The sequence below is a fragment of the Colobus angolensis genome, unplaced genomic scaffold (assembly GCF_000951035.1).
Source record: "Colobus angolensis palliatus isolate OR3802 unplaced genomic scaffold, Cang.pa_1.0 Scaffold585, whole genome shotgun sequence".
Classification (NCBI taxonomy): domain Eukaryota; kingdom Metazoa; phylum Chordata; class Mammalia; order Primates; family Cercopithecidae; genus Colobus; species Colobus angolensis.
Window position 1 is genome coordinate 1413247 of NW_012119432.1, and position 15910 is coordinate 1429156.

Consider the following 15910-nt stretch of genomic DNA (forward strand, 5'->3'; position numbering starts at 1 on the left):
ACAAAAATAGCTTTGGGTGCGCTCACACAGTAAGCACTCTGCTTATTTTGGACAACCTTTAAGGATTGTGGGTATTTCACCTAACTGAGAACAAACTCTAGTGTTAATTTCATTTGAGCCATGTTTAATTCTGATAAACATCACATATTTCTTCAGATCATCACAAATGCTATCTAACTCACGTTGATTTTTTCTTTTAGATTTTTATGTATAGACAGGTAATGCTTAAAGTATTCAAATTTATTTTATAGTTATGTAACGCATGTTATATTTTAAACAAGTATTTGCACAATTTAACATTATAAATCCAGCAGTTTCAAGATGCAGGCCATAAAGGTTACCAATTTACAAATACTATCGAGTGTTCTCTCTTTGCATGCTTTTTTTTTGTTTTTTTTTTTTTGTTTGTTTTTTGTTTTTTTTTACTTTTCAGATAATCTTTACACGGAGTTGTTACAATGCCACAAATCAAAAGGATTATTCCAGTTCCACCAACTTAATCTACGTGCAAGATAAAGGACCCAGCTGAGGTACAAACACCTGTACCAGTTTTCTTGAGTTTGCTTTACAAAGCACAAAGAGACGAAGGTTTTGCATTGGGATACAAAACAGATTTGCCTCTTGAGGTTAAATTCAGTATTATGTGTATAAAGCATCCCTTTGGCAATAGAGTTTGCAGTATCCCCACAGGACTCCACAGTATAGGTTTTATGTAGTAAAATCTATTAAACATATTCTCTTCTACTTGACACATCTTTGCAGCTACAGTTAATGAGACACCCTTGGAAACACCTGCCTCTATGCCTATTGATAATATAGTATTTGGAAGTTAGAAGTCAACAAAAGGCACTTTCATCATTAAATAAATGTCCTCTGTATGAAGTAAGATTACATGACCTAGATCTTGTTCAAAGCTGTTTGCTCCTCAAGGACCTGTAGGTAGTCAGGGGAACTCTGCAGTTTCGCCTTCAGTTCAAAATACTCGCTCTTCCTTTGTTCCACAACAATTTTACTGTGGTTGCCACCTATCAGTGACTTCTTATTTTTTTTGTCTGGTTGTTTTTCTGGATAGCGGATCTCAAAGCCACTGACACCTATGCTATTATACTCCTTTTTGCTTTCAAGAAAATTCTGAATAAACACATTGGAATCCCTGCTAGGGAATAATTCATCCAGCTCATCAATTGTGCTCAGTCTCTTCCTGGCATCTACATGTAATAAATCTTTCTCCTTGTCGGCCACATTTCTCATAACAACTTTCTGTCCTGGAGGATCTGAAAACATGAACCCAGTTTCTGACTCTTTCAAGCCACAAGTATGGCTCTTGCTCATCTGCTCTATAGTTTGTGGAATGAAAGCTTCTGTGCTCAGTCCATCTTTTTCATTGGTTTTGTGGTCATGCTTCCTTAGCTGCAGCTGCATAGAGCCACACTCGGGATTCCCTAGGCCTTCGTGCTTCACTGTGGGTTTCTTGTTGCGTCGCAGGACAAAAACAAGAAGGCAAAAAGCAACAAACACAGTTAAAATGAGGACCACTAAGATACTTAAGATTAAAATAGACAGAGGCACTGGCCCACCAGGAGGACTTCGAATGGGACCCAATGGAGTGGTGAATGTAATGGCAGGTGCAGGGCTTGTGAATGGTGCAGACGGCTTATTTAAAAGTTTGGGACATAAGATTTCATTTTTGAGGGACTTCAGTTCGATGTTGGCAAACTGAACAGGCGTCTCACATTTCAGTTCTTTCACAACAATCCCGTCGCTCAACTTCTCCACCCACAGCTTTAATGCCACTAAGTCACAAGTACAGTCCCATGGGTTGCCCTCCAAGTCAATCTGTGTAAGAGATTGCAACTGATCAAGGACCCCACTGACAGGCAGGTACATGAATTTGTTGTTCCTCAGGTTCAGTCTAGCTAAGGGTGCTCCGGAAAAAATGTAAACAGGCAGGCTCTTTAGGAGATTATTGTTTAAGTACAGTAACTGCAAATTTGGCATGGAGTCAAAGGTGCCTGCTAAGATTTCCTTAATCAAATTGTATTCCAAATACAGATACTGCAGGTTATGAAGACCTGAAAATATTTCAGGATAGAGTCTTTCAATTTGATTGCCATTGAGATATAGCCTACGTAAATTAGTGAGATTGTGAAATACGTCTCCCTTAATCACTGTAATTTGATTGCTGCCTAAATGAAGCAAATCCAGTCCTTCAAAGTCAGTGAAGTCTGACACGTCCACATCCTTGATGCTATTGCCATTGACATGCAGCTTCTTTGCATTTAAAGGTTTCGGTGTCAATTCAGACATAGACTGTATATTTTTCTCTTGGCAGTTCACACTTAGTCCCAAATCTGAAGGGTGTGTTTTGCAGAAGCAAGGTGCCGGGCAAGGTGTTAGAGGAGGCACCCTTGTTTGATAAGACACAATCTGACTGAGATTGCGGTTGGAGAGGGCTTTGCCTGCAACGATTCCAGAGATCTTGGAAGGATTTGTTGTTTTTGGTGGTTTAGTTACTAATCTGTGTAAAGATGTTTGGGTGGTGTGACCATTGGGAGTGGTGTAGCCATTTTCCAGCTGAGATGGAGGCAGGATGCGCACATCAAAATCACTGCCGGTGCCCATGGGGCATAGTTCTTGTTTGTTGGTTTCTTTTAAAAGCCTTCCATATAAGTCACTGGGAGTTTCACAGATAGCTTCTCCTATGTAAATGTTATATGGCATGTTCTCCAGCCAAGCTTTTAAAGGCAACAAATCACAGCTACAGTTCCAAGGGTTATCTTCCAGCTGCAATTCAACGACACGGCCAATGTGTTCCAGAACCCCGATATAAGGGAGCTTCTGGATTCTGTTCCCTCGTATATCCAGATGGGTCAAAGATGCGAATCGGAAAATATTATCAGGAAGGAATGAAATCAGATTGTCATTAAGAATGAGAACTTTCAGTTTGTGGAGCTTATTGAAGGCTCCTCGTTCAATATACTTGATTAAATTGTAGTCAGCCTGGAGATACTCCAAGTTCTCTATGCCAAGGAAAGTGTCAGCTCGGAGAATCTTTAATTCATTGTTGTTCAAGTGCAACTGCTTTAATGCACTGAGCCCAAGAAAGGCTCCTCCCTCAATGTTCTGCAGTTTATTATTTCCCAGATGCAGGGATACTGCATGTGAAAAATTCAAGAATGTATTTGGATACAGAATATTTAAAAAATTATTTTGGAAATTGAGGTGATAAAAATTAGACCAAGGTGGTTTCAGCTGATTTGGTCTGTAGACTGAAACCTTCTCACAGTTGACATAGAGCACATTCTCAACTGACACGCAGGAACACACATTGCAAATTTCCACCGATATGTCAGAATCTGCATTTGTCGAAGAAATCAGGGCTGACAAAATCAGAAACAGCCAAAGAAACATCTTCTTGCAATCAGCAAACAACTGTATGCTTCTGAATAAAGAGAAATAATCTAAAAAATAAAAAGAAAACATTTTTTCAATGGTCATTACTTGAAAAATTACTTGTATTTAAATCATACCATAGTGAACACATGGCTATAATTACCAGAGTTGTATTTTTAAGGCAACCAAACCTCCAAATATTCTCACTCAGTCAAACAATAATAACCACCAAAACTGCCATCCATTTTATTTTCCATACCTGTGATTTATACAAAATTCACATGTGCAGAACACACAACCAACAATAGGAAAATGTATTATTAATCATGCTGAAATCTTACAATCTGAAAAGATTTTTTCCACGTGGACCATCAAACTCTGCCCTTGAACACAGGCCTTAAGCTTCCTATTTGCACTTCAAATGACCAAGACCATCAAGTATGCCATGGAGTTTGCACCACAAAGCCATTTGGATTAGTGGATATCTATTCTCTAAGCTTCAGCTTGATAGAGAGGCTGAATACAAAACATATTAGAGCCCAGAGTTCACTGGAGGATGGAAATGGGAGGATGGGGCTGCTGTAGCAGGGACTGTTAAAAGACCAAGGGACGGTGACCTGGGAAGAGATTTGCTTGTGCTATAGCCCCATAGGTAAGCTCGTTTCTGTCAATCAGTTTACTCCTGTACACTGCTGCCTTCAAAGACACAGACGAATCTGTGCAGTTCTAGAAAAGCAATTGAGTAAGGGATGGCCAACTTTTATTTTCTGGTAAATAAACAGTCTCTAATTTCCTGTCAGTCATTTCCCAAAGAGGGAGCAAAAGGCCTTTTGTCTTTGAGCCTCTGAAAGCAGCAGAGTAACCTGCTTACTCCTGCATTGCTTAGCTAATCTCCAGGCAGCCTTTCCACTTTGAGAACTGGCTCTCTTGCCTCCCTGGCCCTCTCCCACACCTTTATTTACCATTTTGAACCCAGGTCCGACTGATCCTCGGCTTAACTGCTTATCTCTTTTACTTTGACCACAGACTGCAACTGCTGAGAAAGAGGAGTTCACACATCACAATCTTTGAGTAGCTTTTTCTATAGCACCAAATATGTTCAGTACAGCACATTTTTCGTCCTAAAATCATCACTTCCAAACACCCACCCGCCCTTCCTAATATTACCAGCCCATGTCCCTGACTATAAACACATAAAGAATCACTTGTTGGTAGAGTTTAATGCTTAGCAAAATAACTCATCGTATTTGGGTCCTTAAATCCTGCATATATATATATACAAATATACACAATGCTTCCTGGAAAAGATTAAACAACACAAGCAGCGTGCATTTTATTGATACTATTTTAGCAACGTTAGTCTTTTCCATCGTGAATGGGAAACTGGGTGTAATTTCAATATCGTTACCTCCAACTATTAATTAAATACGTAGAATACCCAGGGACACACAACAAGGAAATGATGCAAAGAAAGAAGTGTCACACAGAAACTCCTTTGTTTATTTTGCCCACGAGGAATCAGCTAGTGGTAAAACCGAACATGTCTCAAGGTAGACAATCCATTAGCCATGACCCAGGAGGATTTGCATTTTAAGTAGTTTGGTTCAGAATACAGCCAGCACTGCTGAGATGCTATTTGGCTGCCATATAGACGTGCATTTCCCCTATTCACCATGAGAGCATGATTGGCATTGCAAAAAAGAAGTCATAATTCTTAACTATGACATCACCTAAAGCAACTTTCATTGTAAAATCAAAATTTCACTTGACATTTTTTGCCTTGTTATGAATGTGGTTTTCGACTGCTATTTTGGTTCAGTTGAGTCATTTCTTGTTACTAAACCACCACCCCACCCACCTCAAAACAAAGAAACCCAAAAGCAACCAAACTAAAAACCAAACGCAGAAAATTTTAAAAAAAAATTCCTTATAATCCGAATTCAGTACAAAAACAAGAACCAGGAATCTCAACAAATCTGAAAATGCGTAAGAAGCTGCCCTCCTCCTCCTGGCAATTTCTACTTTAAGTAGCAAGGGGGGAAAAGTCACTAGGACGAGCCAGGAAGTTCCCAAATGCAGCTCTTGTGAAACAGAGGAAGCCACAAGCAGCTGGAGGGGCAGGCAAGAGAGAGAAAGAGTCCAGTTGGTTCACCAAGGAGAGAGGAAAAGAGGTACTGAAAGGGCAAGAGACTATGGAAATGTGGAGAAAGGAAGAAAAAGAGCTCCGAGAGGGGAGCTACGAAGACGGTAAGGGGGGCACTGAATGCATGCGAATAAAGCCTCACACTCGCGTGGTACCACCGAAACATGCACATTTAAACATCAAGGGAAAAACGCAAAAAAGAAAAGAAAAAGCCCACAAAGTACCAGTTGGGAACCAAGAGCCTTCTCTGTGGCTGCTGGGAGCTGTCCGTCTCCCTCTCGGTCTCTCCGTCTTCCTCTCCGTGCCCTGAAAGACCCTTGGCTCCCACGACCCACCAGGACTGCACAAATCTAGCCCTACCAAAACCAAATCCTGCATCCACCAGAGTGCAGCGCCTGGCAGTCCGCGACTGGGAGGAGAGAGGCGGCCCGAGGAGGGCAGACCACTGATGGGCTGCAGGGCGGTGGGCCGAGGTGGCTCCCGGAGAGCTCACTCGGGAAACCCCGCTGGCCCGCCTAAGGCTCGGATGGAGGTGGTAGAGGTTCGCGGAGAGACTCGGCCATTGCCGCCCCCGGTGCGCTACCTCGGGCGGGCGGCTAGGAGGCTGGAGGGGCCCCTGGTGCGTACCGCAATGTTTGCCGCATCCCTGTTCCCGGAGCCGGCGCGCAGCCCCCTCCGCGTCAGGGGCCCAAGCAGCAGCCTGGCGGGCAGTGTAGTGGAGGCGGGGTACCGCGCGGGATGTCGCGGGGGCCTTCAGTCCCGCTGCTCACACATTTCTCCGCGCGCTCCCGTCCCACAAGGAGCAGCTGCTGGAGTTTCAATGGACCTCTCTAGACCCAGGCGTGCGGTGGGTGAGGAGGAAGAGATGGCCAGATCAGGCCGCCTCGAAGACGTTGGCACTAGGGTGTTACTGACCTGCTTGCCACGGGCAGAGGGACCCTGTGGTTTTGTGGCTGCGAGCGGCGGCCCAGGCTCCCCTTTGCCTGTGCTCCCTCCCCGGCCAGCTACATAAATCCTGCTCTCACCATGCCAAAAATCAGCTCAACATTTAGGCACCTTGCAAAGTCGCGCTGGCAGCGCTCGCCTGGCTTTGCAGAGCTTTTAGAGTTACCCACCGGCTCTTCCTCTGGTATTCCTAGTCTTGCCGAGCGCTAGCAATCTGCGACCAGCCCGCGGGCCACTGCCCCGAGCCTCAGATCCACGTCTGCGGAAACTGGCTGCGAGTGGGGCGTAAAAATATAGCCCAACCCAGCCCAGCGGCCCGACAGCCGGAGCCACCCGAGACCAGTACACTTGCCCCGCCGCCCTGGTCGCCCGGGGTATGGGGGGGCAGCGATGCCAAGGACACCCGAATCCTTTCCGGTCCTCAGCGGCAAGCGACCGCGCCGTAGGCAGGCAAGTGGGAGGTGGAGGGCAGGATTAGCCACCTCGGCCACTTTGGCCACTCAACCGGCCCCAAACGAACAGGACTCAAACTAAAAATAATAAGCTACTTGCCCCCTCCGCGCGCGCGCGCGCGATCTCTCTCTCTCTCTCTCTCACACACACACACACACACACACACGCACGCACACGCGCTACTGAGCTGAGCGGGGAAGAGGCAGAGCGCGTGTCGGTGCAGCTTGTGCAGCTCCCGCTGGAAATTCACCCACCTCTAGAGCCCAGCGTCTCGTGCAGGGCCCGCGGCGCCGCGACCTGCGCTGCTGTTTCCACGATGGTCTCTATGTGATTCCGGACAGAGCTCCTTCGCGCCCGCTCGCCCGTCAAACCCGCCGAGCAGCCCCAGCAGGCGGGCAGGCGGGCAGCGGCGCGCGCGCGCACCCGAGCAGACACCGCGCGTGCACCCAGAGCCTAGCACACGGGCTGCACCTTTACATACACGCGCTAAATCCCCGCCCCCGCTCTCCACTCCCCCCTCACCCCGCACACAAGCAGTCCTCACTCCCAACACTCGACCACTTCGACCCCCTCACATTCCTGAGCTCCTACCCCCGTCCCCCACCCAGACATGCCCATTTGATTCCTCTTCTACCCACACACCCAGAAAGACAGCGCGCTTTCCTCCCGGTATCCGCCCCCTCTTTTTGCCTAAAACATTCCCTAGGGAGGAGCGACCCCTTTCCTCAGGCGTGGAGACCCCAGTCCTCTAACAAGGGCGCGCTTGCCTTCATCCCCCCACCACATACACACACACACTCGAGCCTTTTTCTTCTCTTCCAGTCCCCTAATAACGAAGGCGCGCGCGCACACACACACACACACACACACACACACACACACGGGGCATTCCTTTGAGAGAGCAACCAAGAAGCCAGGAAAAGCCAAGAAACACTGGAAAGCCTGGGGGAGGGGGGCCGAGGGAGATCCATAGGGTCGTCGAGCCTACGCGGAATTGAATAATTACAGGATGGAGAGGAATGAGTCAACAACAATGACATTCAAATGCAACAATCATACTTGGATTTTGTATCACGGGTACGGTACCTTTGGCTAATTGTCACCCCGCAGAACAGAGGGCTCCTGGAATACTTCTCCGTAGCGGTCGATCCTGGAAGGAGCCTTCTTGGGAACCAGTTTCCTAGGATCCAGTAGTATTCGCACTCCCCCTACCTGTCTGCGCGTAAGGGGCCGGGGGCTTTAAGGCGAAAGTGTGAGGCTTTAGCCTAAAGTGAGACTATTTAGCGGGGTTAGAAGGAGACGGGTTAATTATCCGCACCTTAGAACTCCGTGGGCCTTTGGTGCGGAACGGGTTAAGCCGGATGATTTGGGAGCTGGGGGTGGGGACAGGGGATAGGGGATAGGGGTTGAGGAAAGAGAGGCGTGGGACTGAGAGAGATGCCGCACTTGCGACCAAAAGAAAAAAAAAAAAAAAATCTACTTTGGCTACTGAGCATGCTCAGTTCCCAGCTCAAGCCCTATAAGGGAGGCATTGTGTGCGTTCCACTTCTCCGGGCTTTGGTGGTGACCGGGAGGGGAGTTTGATTGGGGAAGGGGGTGGTAGTTGGGAGACATTAGGGAAAGGGGGTTGGAGAACAAGGTTTGAAGCTTTGGGACTGCTCAGGAGGGACTGTGAAGAGGGAAAGGGAAGGGACCCACGGAATACCTTAGGGAGACAGAGAAGGAGAGGAAATGGACTAAGAAAAGTCACTTCAGTCGCCCCCTCATTGTCTATACCAAAGAGGCTTTAGCAGCTGACTCTGAAATATCCTAGTGGCTGCAAATCCAACGTGCGGATTGTCTGGGCCCCTTCTTCTACCTATTTGTTAGTGCTTCAACAAGAGGGTAGGAATATTCTAAGGAAGGGCCAATGTTCACACCAGTTACATGCAGATTGATAATTTCGTTAATAAGCTTGTTAAGAAAATAAGTAAACCTGGGGGAGGGGAGCAGAGGAGTTGGCTATCACGTATGTATTTCAGATACCTGGCTTTCCTAAACAAAAGGCATAAACATTCGTTGTGCTCCCATCCCCCAACCTTGCTGTTTTTTGTAGGAGCTTGGCTAAGAACAACAACTCTCTCACTCTTCGTATCTGTGGGAATAAACTAGCTTTAGGTAAGTAGAGCTAAGTTATAAATGGGAAGTATTTCCCTAGGACTCTTGGTAGCCTATTATTTGCCACGTTCAGGTAATACTGCCAGGCCCATTTCTTCAGGACCAATGTGCTGCTCAATTCACTTATTCAAATTCCAGCGGCTCTAGCCACAATAGAGCACAACCGGTATCCAGAAATGTTCTTGCTTAAAAATGAAAAAAAAAAAAAAAAAAAATCTTTAAGCTAAAACTAGCAACAGCTTTGAAACCAGAATTTGGCTGTCTGCCTGAACTCCTACAGTTAAACATTTACCATAATTGGTTGATGTTTTAAAGGCCCCAAATCTAGGTAAAGACATCTGATGGGCAAAGGATTTATTGCATTATTTGTGAATAATGGCCTACCTTCTTTACCCTCTATCGTAGTCATTCATATGTATGTTTTATTGTTTTTCTTATTTTGTCATTTTATGGTACTTCCTTCAGGTTGTATTCACAGGAATGTTGGCCAGGCACAACATGCATACAGAGATGCCCATACAATATGTAAATGAATATTTAAATAGATATGCATATATGGGCATATTTCTTTATGACCTTGCTAAACATTGTGTCTTTCATGAAGAACTCTTTCTCTACCTTCACTCCACATTGCCCTGAAAACTTTAATCATCCTCTCTCTTAAAAACAACCTAGAGACAGAAATTAGGCAGCATTGGTAACATTTATTATATTCAATGTGAAATCCATTATGAAATAGCGTTGCTTAAGGAAACACTAAAATATTCGTCTATAACAACATATGTACTTGTGCAGCCCCTTTTAGTAAAGTGAATGGTGCTTCCTTCATAGGTAACAGCTGCAGAATGTTGAAAAATCCCTCTACTGTTGCACGTTTGGACAAAACAGATCCTGCTAATTAATAACTCACATTTGCATTTTATTGTATAATGCAATTTGAAAGTAGTAATGAGTATCAAAACAAGGTGGCCTTTATTCTAAATGTTAACAATTCAGGAAGCTGAATATATTTTATCCGGATAGGTGAAATGTTTGTCTTTCACTATAAATGTTAACAAGAGTCAATAGTGAGCAAAAAAAGTTTACCTGAAAACTCTAAGTACTGTGATAACTGAAAAGGCCAGATTTGGACAGTAAATATCAGATGATTTAAATGCCTATCTTTATTCGACTTTAGAAACTGTTCTGAGACTTGGCTATATTTAACTGCAATAACTGTGAAATGTCATTTTTCATATGGATATGGAGACAAATCTGAAAGCAACCGCAGCTAGATCATCGATAAATTACAATTCACAATATTCCTCAGAACTTGTCTGTGATTAATATTCAACTTTTTAAAATGAATGCTTTAAAATAAAATGTTTTGCTACTTAAAAAGATAAAGTGGACGCTCATAAAATGAAACAGAAGTAACAACTTCCATGTTTTCTGCTTATTTTGCTTTCAAAGTAATTTAAAAACCCAATGCTTTAGTCCCGCAGTCCCTTTTCTGTCTCCTAGGAATACAGGTGACATCCCAATAGAACAGTAGGAAAATGACACAGAATTGCTAGCTTAACAAAAGAAGTGAATACATACATAAATAAAAGTGTTAAGAAAACTCCAGCATTATTTATGGCCATTGAAAAAAAAAACCAAATTTGATGTTCTTCCTAAAATGTAAGAATTCAAATATTGTGAGTTTTGCAATACCCTCACAGTCTTCCTCCAAATGTTTTACCTTATTTCATCTTGGCTTTTTAGGAGTACAACCAGAATCGTAGGTCTATACTTATATACTGTGTCTCCCTCCATCAGGGAAAAAAACAACTGCACTAAGAATTTCAACAAGATCCTGAATACCCTTAGTTCCAAAGGCAGTTTGGAATTAAGTCATTAAAACGCTGAACAACTGAGGTGATTATAATGCCAAATCTTGGCCCTAGTCAGTTATCTTTCACTTTCACTGTATTCCTCATTTATCTTGCCTTGTCTTGCTGCTGTTCAAAATCAAATCAACCTTAATTTTTGTATCCAGGTATCACAGATTATTCAGTTTTTTTAATATTGAAGATTTCTTTATATTCTGGCATTTTAACAGTCACAAACTTGCTATTTCTCTTTCATTTTTATTTCTTTAGTTTTGAGAGAGTCTCGCTCTGTCACCCAGGCTGGAGTGCAGTAGTGTGATCTCGGCTCACTGCAACCTCTGCCTCCTGGGTTCAAGCAATTCTCCTCCCTCAGCCACCTGAGTAGCTGGGATTACAGGCATGTGCCACCATGCCCAGCTAATTTTTGTATTTTTAGTAGAGATGGAGTTTTGCCATGTTGTCCAGGCTGGTCTCGATTTTCTGACCTCAGGTGATCCGCCCATCTCGGCCTCCTAAAGTTCTGGGATTACAGGCATGTGCCACCACACCCGGCCACACACTTGCTATTTCTTTAAGTGGAATACAAGAAAGTTCTTAGGATGTTAATATATCTTCTAGGAAGAAATGTTTTCACAATCAAATAAGTTAAAAGACGCTTGGTTCCATAAAGCTAAACATTTTATTTTTACTTTGGGGTTTTTCAACACAATTAATTATGTTTAAATGAACTTTTGTTTACCAAGGGAAAAGGGAGATGGCATGTGGCATTTCACAAACTTATCTGACACTGGAACCCTTTTTTTCTATCTATACAATTTGAAAAACATACTAATAGCTCATTTTTACACATTTCGTGGAATTCAGAACATGAAAGGAAGTTTTCAGATCATAATCTAACCCATGCAATAGTAGCTACTATCTGTTGAGTGCCTCTTCTTTGCTATGTTGCCTACAAATATTTCACTTAGTTCTATGAACAAGGAAGGGATTATTATACTTATTTTAAAAATGAGGTTAAGTGGCCAGGCATGGTGGCTCATTCCTGTAATCCCAGCACTTCGTGAGGCTGAGGTGGGGAGATCGCTTGAGCCCAGGATTTCAAAACCAGCCTGGGCAATATGGGAAAAACCTTCTCTACAACAAATACAAAAATTAGTGGGGAATGGTGGCACATGCTTGTAGCTCCAGGTACTTGGAAGGCTGAGGTGGGAGGATCACTTGAGCCGAGGAGGTCAAGGCGCCATCAACTGTGGCCATGCCACTGCACTCCAGCCCAGGCAACAGAGTGAGACTCTCTCAAAATAATAAATAAAATAAAATAAAATAAAATAAATAATAGAATAAAATAAAATAACAAAACAAAATAAAATAAAATAGAATAAAATAAAATAAATTCAGGGAAGGTAAACAGTTTGCCCGAGGTCACATGGTGAGTAAGTGACAGTCAAGGTTTGACCCCGGATCTTGAAGTTTTCCACTACACCATGTTTTCATTTTCACAGGGGAATTAGGGAATCTTTAACTTTGAAAGCAGAATAGACTTGAAAACAGGCTGGGCATGGTGACTTACGCCTATAATCTCAGCACATTAGGATGCCAAGACAAACAGTCTGGGCAACAAGGTGAAAAGCCATCTCCATAAAAAGTAAAACTAAAAAAACATAGCCAGGCGTGGTGGGGTGCACCTGTAGTCCCAGGTACTAGGGAGGCTGAGGTGGGAGGATCGCTTAAGCTTAGGAGGACAAGGCTGCAGTCAGCCGTCATCACGCCACTGCACTCTAGCCTGAGCGACAGAGCGGCCCTGTCTCAAAAAAAAGAGAAAGGGATAGATTTGAAAGCAGAATACATTTTCCAAAGATAAATACTTGAGACATAAATGTTTTCAAGTATTAAAGTATGAATACTCAGCACAAGAACAAACAAATAAATGACATTAAAAACAGTTCACATCAATTCTGCATGACAAGGTCTCTTGAATCAACTGATTTTACCCTTTGCCAATAGTAGCCTTGTTCTATCCATTCTGCTCTTTCAACTCTCATACCTGAGTTGATTCTGAATCTGTGATGATGTCTCAAATGTTCCTTATTAGGGATAATAACTTTCACTATTACCAAATGAAGCCATGTGTATTAGTCAGGGTTCTCTAGAGGGACAGAACTAATAGTATATATATATATATGTGTGTGTGTGTGTGTGTGTGTGTGTATGTGTGTGTGTGTATGTATATACATATATAGGAGTTTATTAAGTAGTATTAACTTGCAGGATCGCAAGATCCTGCTTTAGGCTGTCTGCAAGCTGAGGAGCAAGGAAGCCAGTCTGAGTCGCAAGGCTAAAGAACTTGCAGTCTGACGTTCGAGGGCAGGAAGCATCCAGCATGGGAGAAACATGTAGGCTGGGAGGCTAAGCCAGTCTGGCCTTTTTACATTTTCCTGCCTACTTTATATTCCCTGGCAGCTGATTAGATGGTACCCACCCAGATTAAGGGTGGGTCTGCCTTTCCCAGTCCACTTACTCAAATGTTGATCTCCTTTGGCAATACCCTCACAGACACACCCAGGATCAATACTTTGCATCCTTCAATCCAATCAGGTTGACACTCAGTATTAACTGTCACACCATGCAAAGCAGTAGTGTTCATCCCTAGACTTATTCCAGTTAAGACAAAAGAATTGTTATAAAATAGGATACCAAATGAAATGGAAAATGTGAGACTAGTGGATTGTTTGATTAGGTTATATAAATTAACCTGACCTTCCATTTTCCTCAGACTTCTTTATAGTACAGCTGGTAACCTGGTGTCCTTTTCAGAAACTAAGGCATCATCTGTAAGTGTATTAAAGTCTGTGTAGCAAGGCATTGGCTAATTTTTCAAATAACATTTCACTCAGAAATTATTATTTTTAGAATAATAATAAAGAGGAGTATGTTGTTTTGCAGAATCTTTGTAACTTTGGCCCCTAATGAGTACTTATCCCTATGGCTAACTAGAACCACCTATGTGGTTTAGAATATTGCTAAGCTAGGGATGCTGACAAAATAGTGTCTTTTTTCTATATATTCTCTAACTCGAAGAAATCTCACTGTCAAAGACTAGGGCCCAGCCACAAGCTCAACAGCCTTCAGACAACTCAAAGATAATAAAGATCATAAAATAAAAAAATAGGAAGTTAATAGCTAAACAATCTAGTGTGAGAATTACTCTTATGGGCTGTAAAAGTTCCATAACACCAACCGAAGCTTTATCAGAGAGATAGTGAGTTGATAAAAATCTTTCTGTTTTTACCATGTTCAACTCTATCTTGGGAACCACAGTGTTGTCCCTAGCTAGCAAAACATTATTGTTTTGCAAAAATATTGAGGGTCTTTTGTTCGATACTTTTATAACAATATTACTTTTCCTTAGAAATATACACTTCAACCTTTCGTTCAAAAGTGATCTTAACTGGGATGAGATAATATCGAAAAATAATTAGAAAGAACGGATGATACCCACTACTTCATAGCACAACGTGTGGTCATAGTCAATAATAACTTCGCTGTACATTTAAATAACTTAAAGAGTAATTGGATTGTTTGTAACTCAAAGGTCAAATGCTTGAGGGGCTGCGTACCCCATTCTCCATGATATGCTTATTTCACATTGCATGCCTGTATCAACACATCTGGTGTACCCCATAACTGTATATATCTACTATGTACCCACAAAAATTAAAAATAAAAAGTTGATCTTGTTCTCAGCTCCTCCTCCTTTGTTTTAGAGGCTCTTGAACAATCCACAAGTTGGGTCAAAACCGGAGGCATAAAACAAGGCAGAAAAGGCATAATATAAAAATATGAGTTATGGTATGACTGTATTGCAATTGCTATATTAAAATAAAGTTTATCCCTTTCCAAGCCTCAAAGAGTGAGTCAGAGGAAAGCAGAACATCTGTGTAAGCTAGTGTCATGCATCTGTGATTGACTGCCTTCTTTTTCAGTTTGAATTTGGAGCTGCTAATTCCCCACTCTGACTCAAACTGAGTGATGTCTACCCACCTAAGTTGCCATGACTAAACTGTCCTCAGGTCCCATGTAAAGGGATCATGGTATAGGAAAAAGTGTCATCACAGAGAATTTCTTCTCTTTCAGGTGCACAGTTTGGTTATCAATTAGAAACAGGATTTGAAGGAACCTTAAAGTTTTTCTAGTTTAAGCACTCACAAAACGGGTATTTTATCAGATGAACACTCAATGCTTGACTACACCCAGTCACGGGGAGCTCACTGAGGGTAGACTAGAATCTCCAGTGAATTATTCAGAAAATTAATTACAGAATTTTTGAAATTGTTGCTGTTTTGTAAATATTCAAGAAACATAAGATTAGATCTATCAGGGTTTCAGGAGTGTGAAATTTGGAACCAGATGAACTTGGTGTTAATTTCTTGCTTCACTATTTAATAGTTCTATGATTTAAGGCAGTTAACTTCTCTGAGCTTTCATTGCCTTTCTGTAAAGTGGGCAGGACAAACTCAATCTTCCTGAGTTTATGAGGATTAACAAGTATAATGTTTGACAAACACCTAGCACTGTGTCTTTCTGGCAGAATATTTTTATTTCCTTCTATTTATAAACAGAAAAGGATTCTACATATACAAAAAAACAAAAAACAAAAAAAAAAACAAATAATTCAGACCATACCTTATTTCCCTTCTTGACTCTAAGGATGGCAAGTAGAAGAGAGTTGTTGGATTAATTCAATGTATCTTTTGTTTATTTCAAAAGCTAGAACTATTATTTAAAAATAAATCCAGGCCGGGCGCGGTGGCTCAAGCCTGTAGTCCCAGCACTTTGGGAGGCCGAGACGGGCGGATCACGAGGTCAGGAGATCGAGACCATCCTGACTAACACGGTGAAACCCCGTCTCTACTAAAAAATACAAAAAACTAGCTGGGCGAGGTGGCAGGCACCTGTAGTCCCAGCT

The 15910-nt window shown here is 42.6% G+C and overlaps 1 protein-coding gene and 1 pseudogene across 3 annotated transcripts; both read right to left on the reverse strand.

Annotated features, from left to right (window-relative positions):
• Positions 1 to 415: 415 nt before the first annotated feature.
• Positions 416 to 8401, reverse strand: SLITRK4 (SLIT and NTRK-like family, member 4). Of its 3 annotated transcripts, none has more exons than XM_011962234.1 (2): positions 7189 to 7496; positions 416 to 3461 (listed from the first exon to the last, which is right to left on the reverse strand). In XM_011962234.1, exon 2 carries the CDS (start codon positions 3409 to 3411, stop codon positions 898 to 900), a length of 2514 nt encoding a protein of 837 aa, XP_011817624.1. In that variant the 5' UTR covers positions 3412 to 3461; positions 7189 to 7496; the 3' UTR covers positions 416 to 897. The 3 variants fall into 3 exon arrangements, with proteins under 3 accessions (XP_011817624.1, XP_011817623.1, XP_011817625.1); XM_011962233.1 differs by lacking the exon at positions 7189 to 7496 and adding an exon at positions 8021 to 8401 and having other exon boundaries at positions 417 to 3461; XM_011962235.1 differs by lacking the exon at positions 7189 to 7496 and adding an exon at positions 6652 to 6821 and having other exon boundaries at positions 417 to 3461.
• The window catches only part of LOC105526291, a 49576-nt pseudogene continuing 40846 nt past the window's right edge, over positions 7181 to 15910 (reverse strand).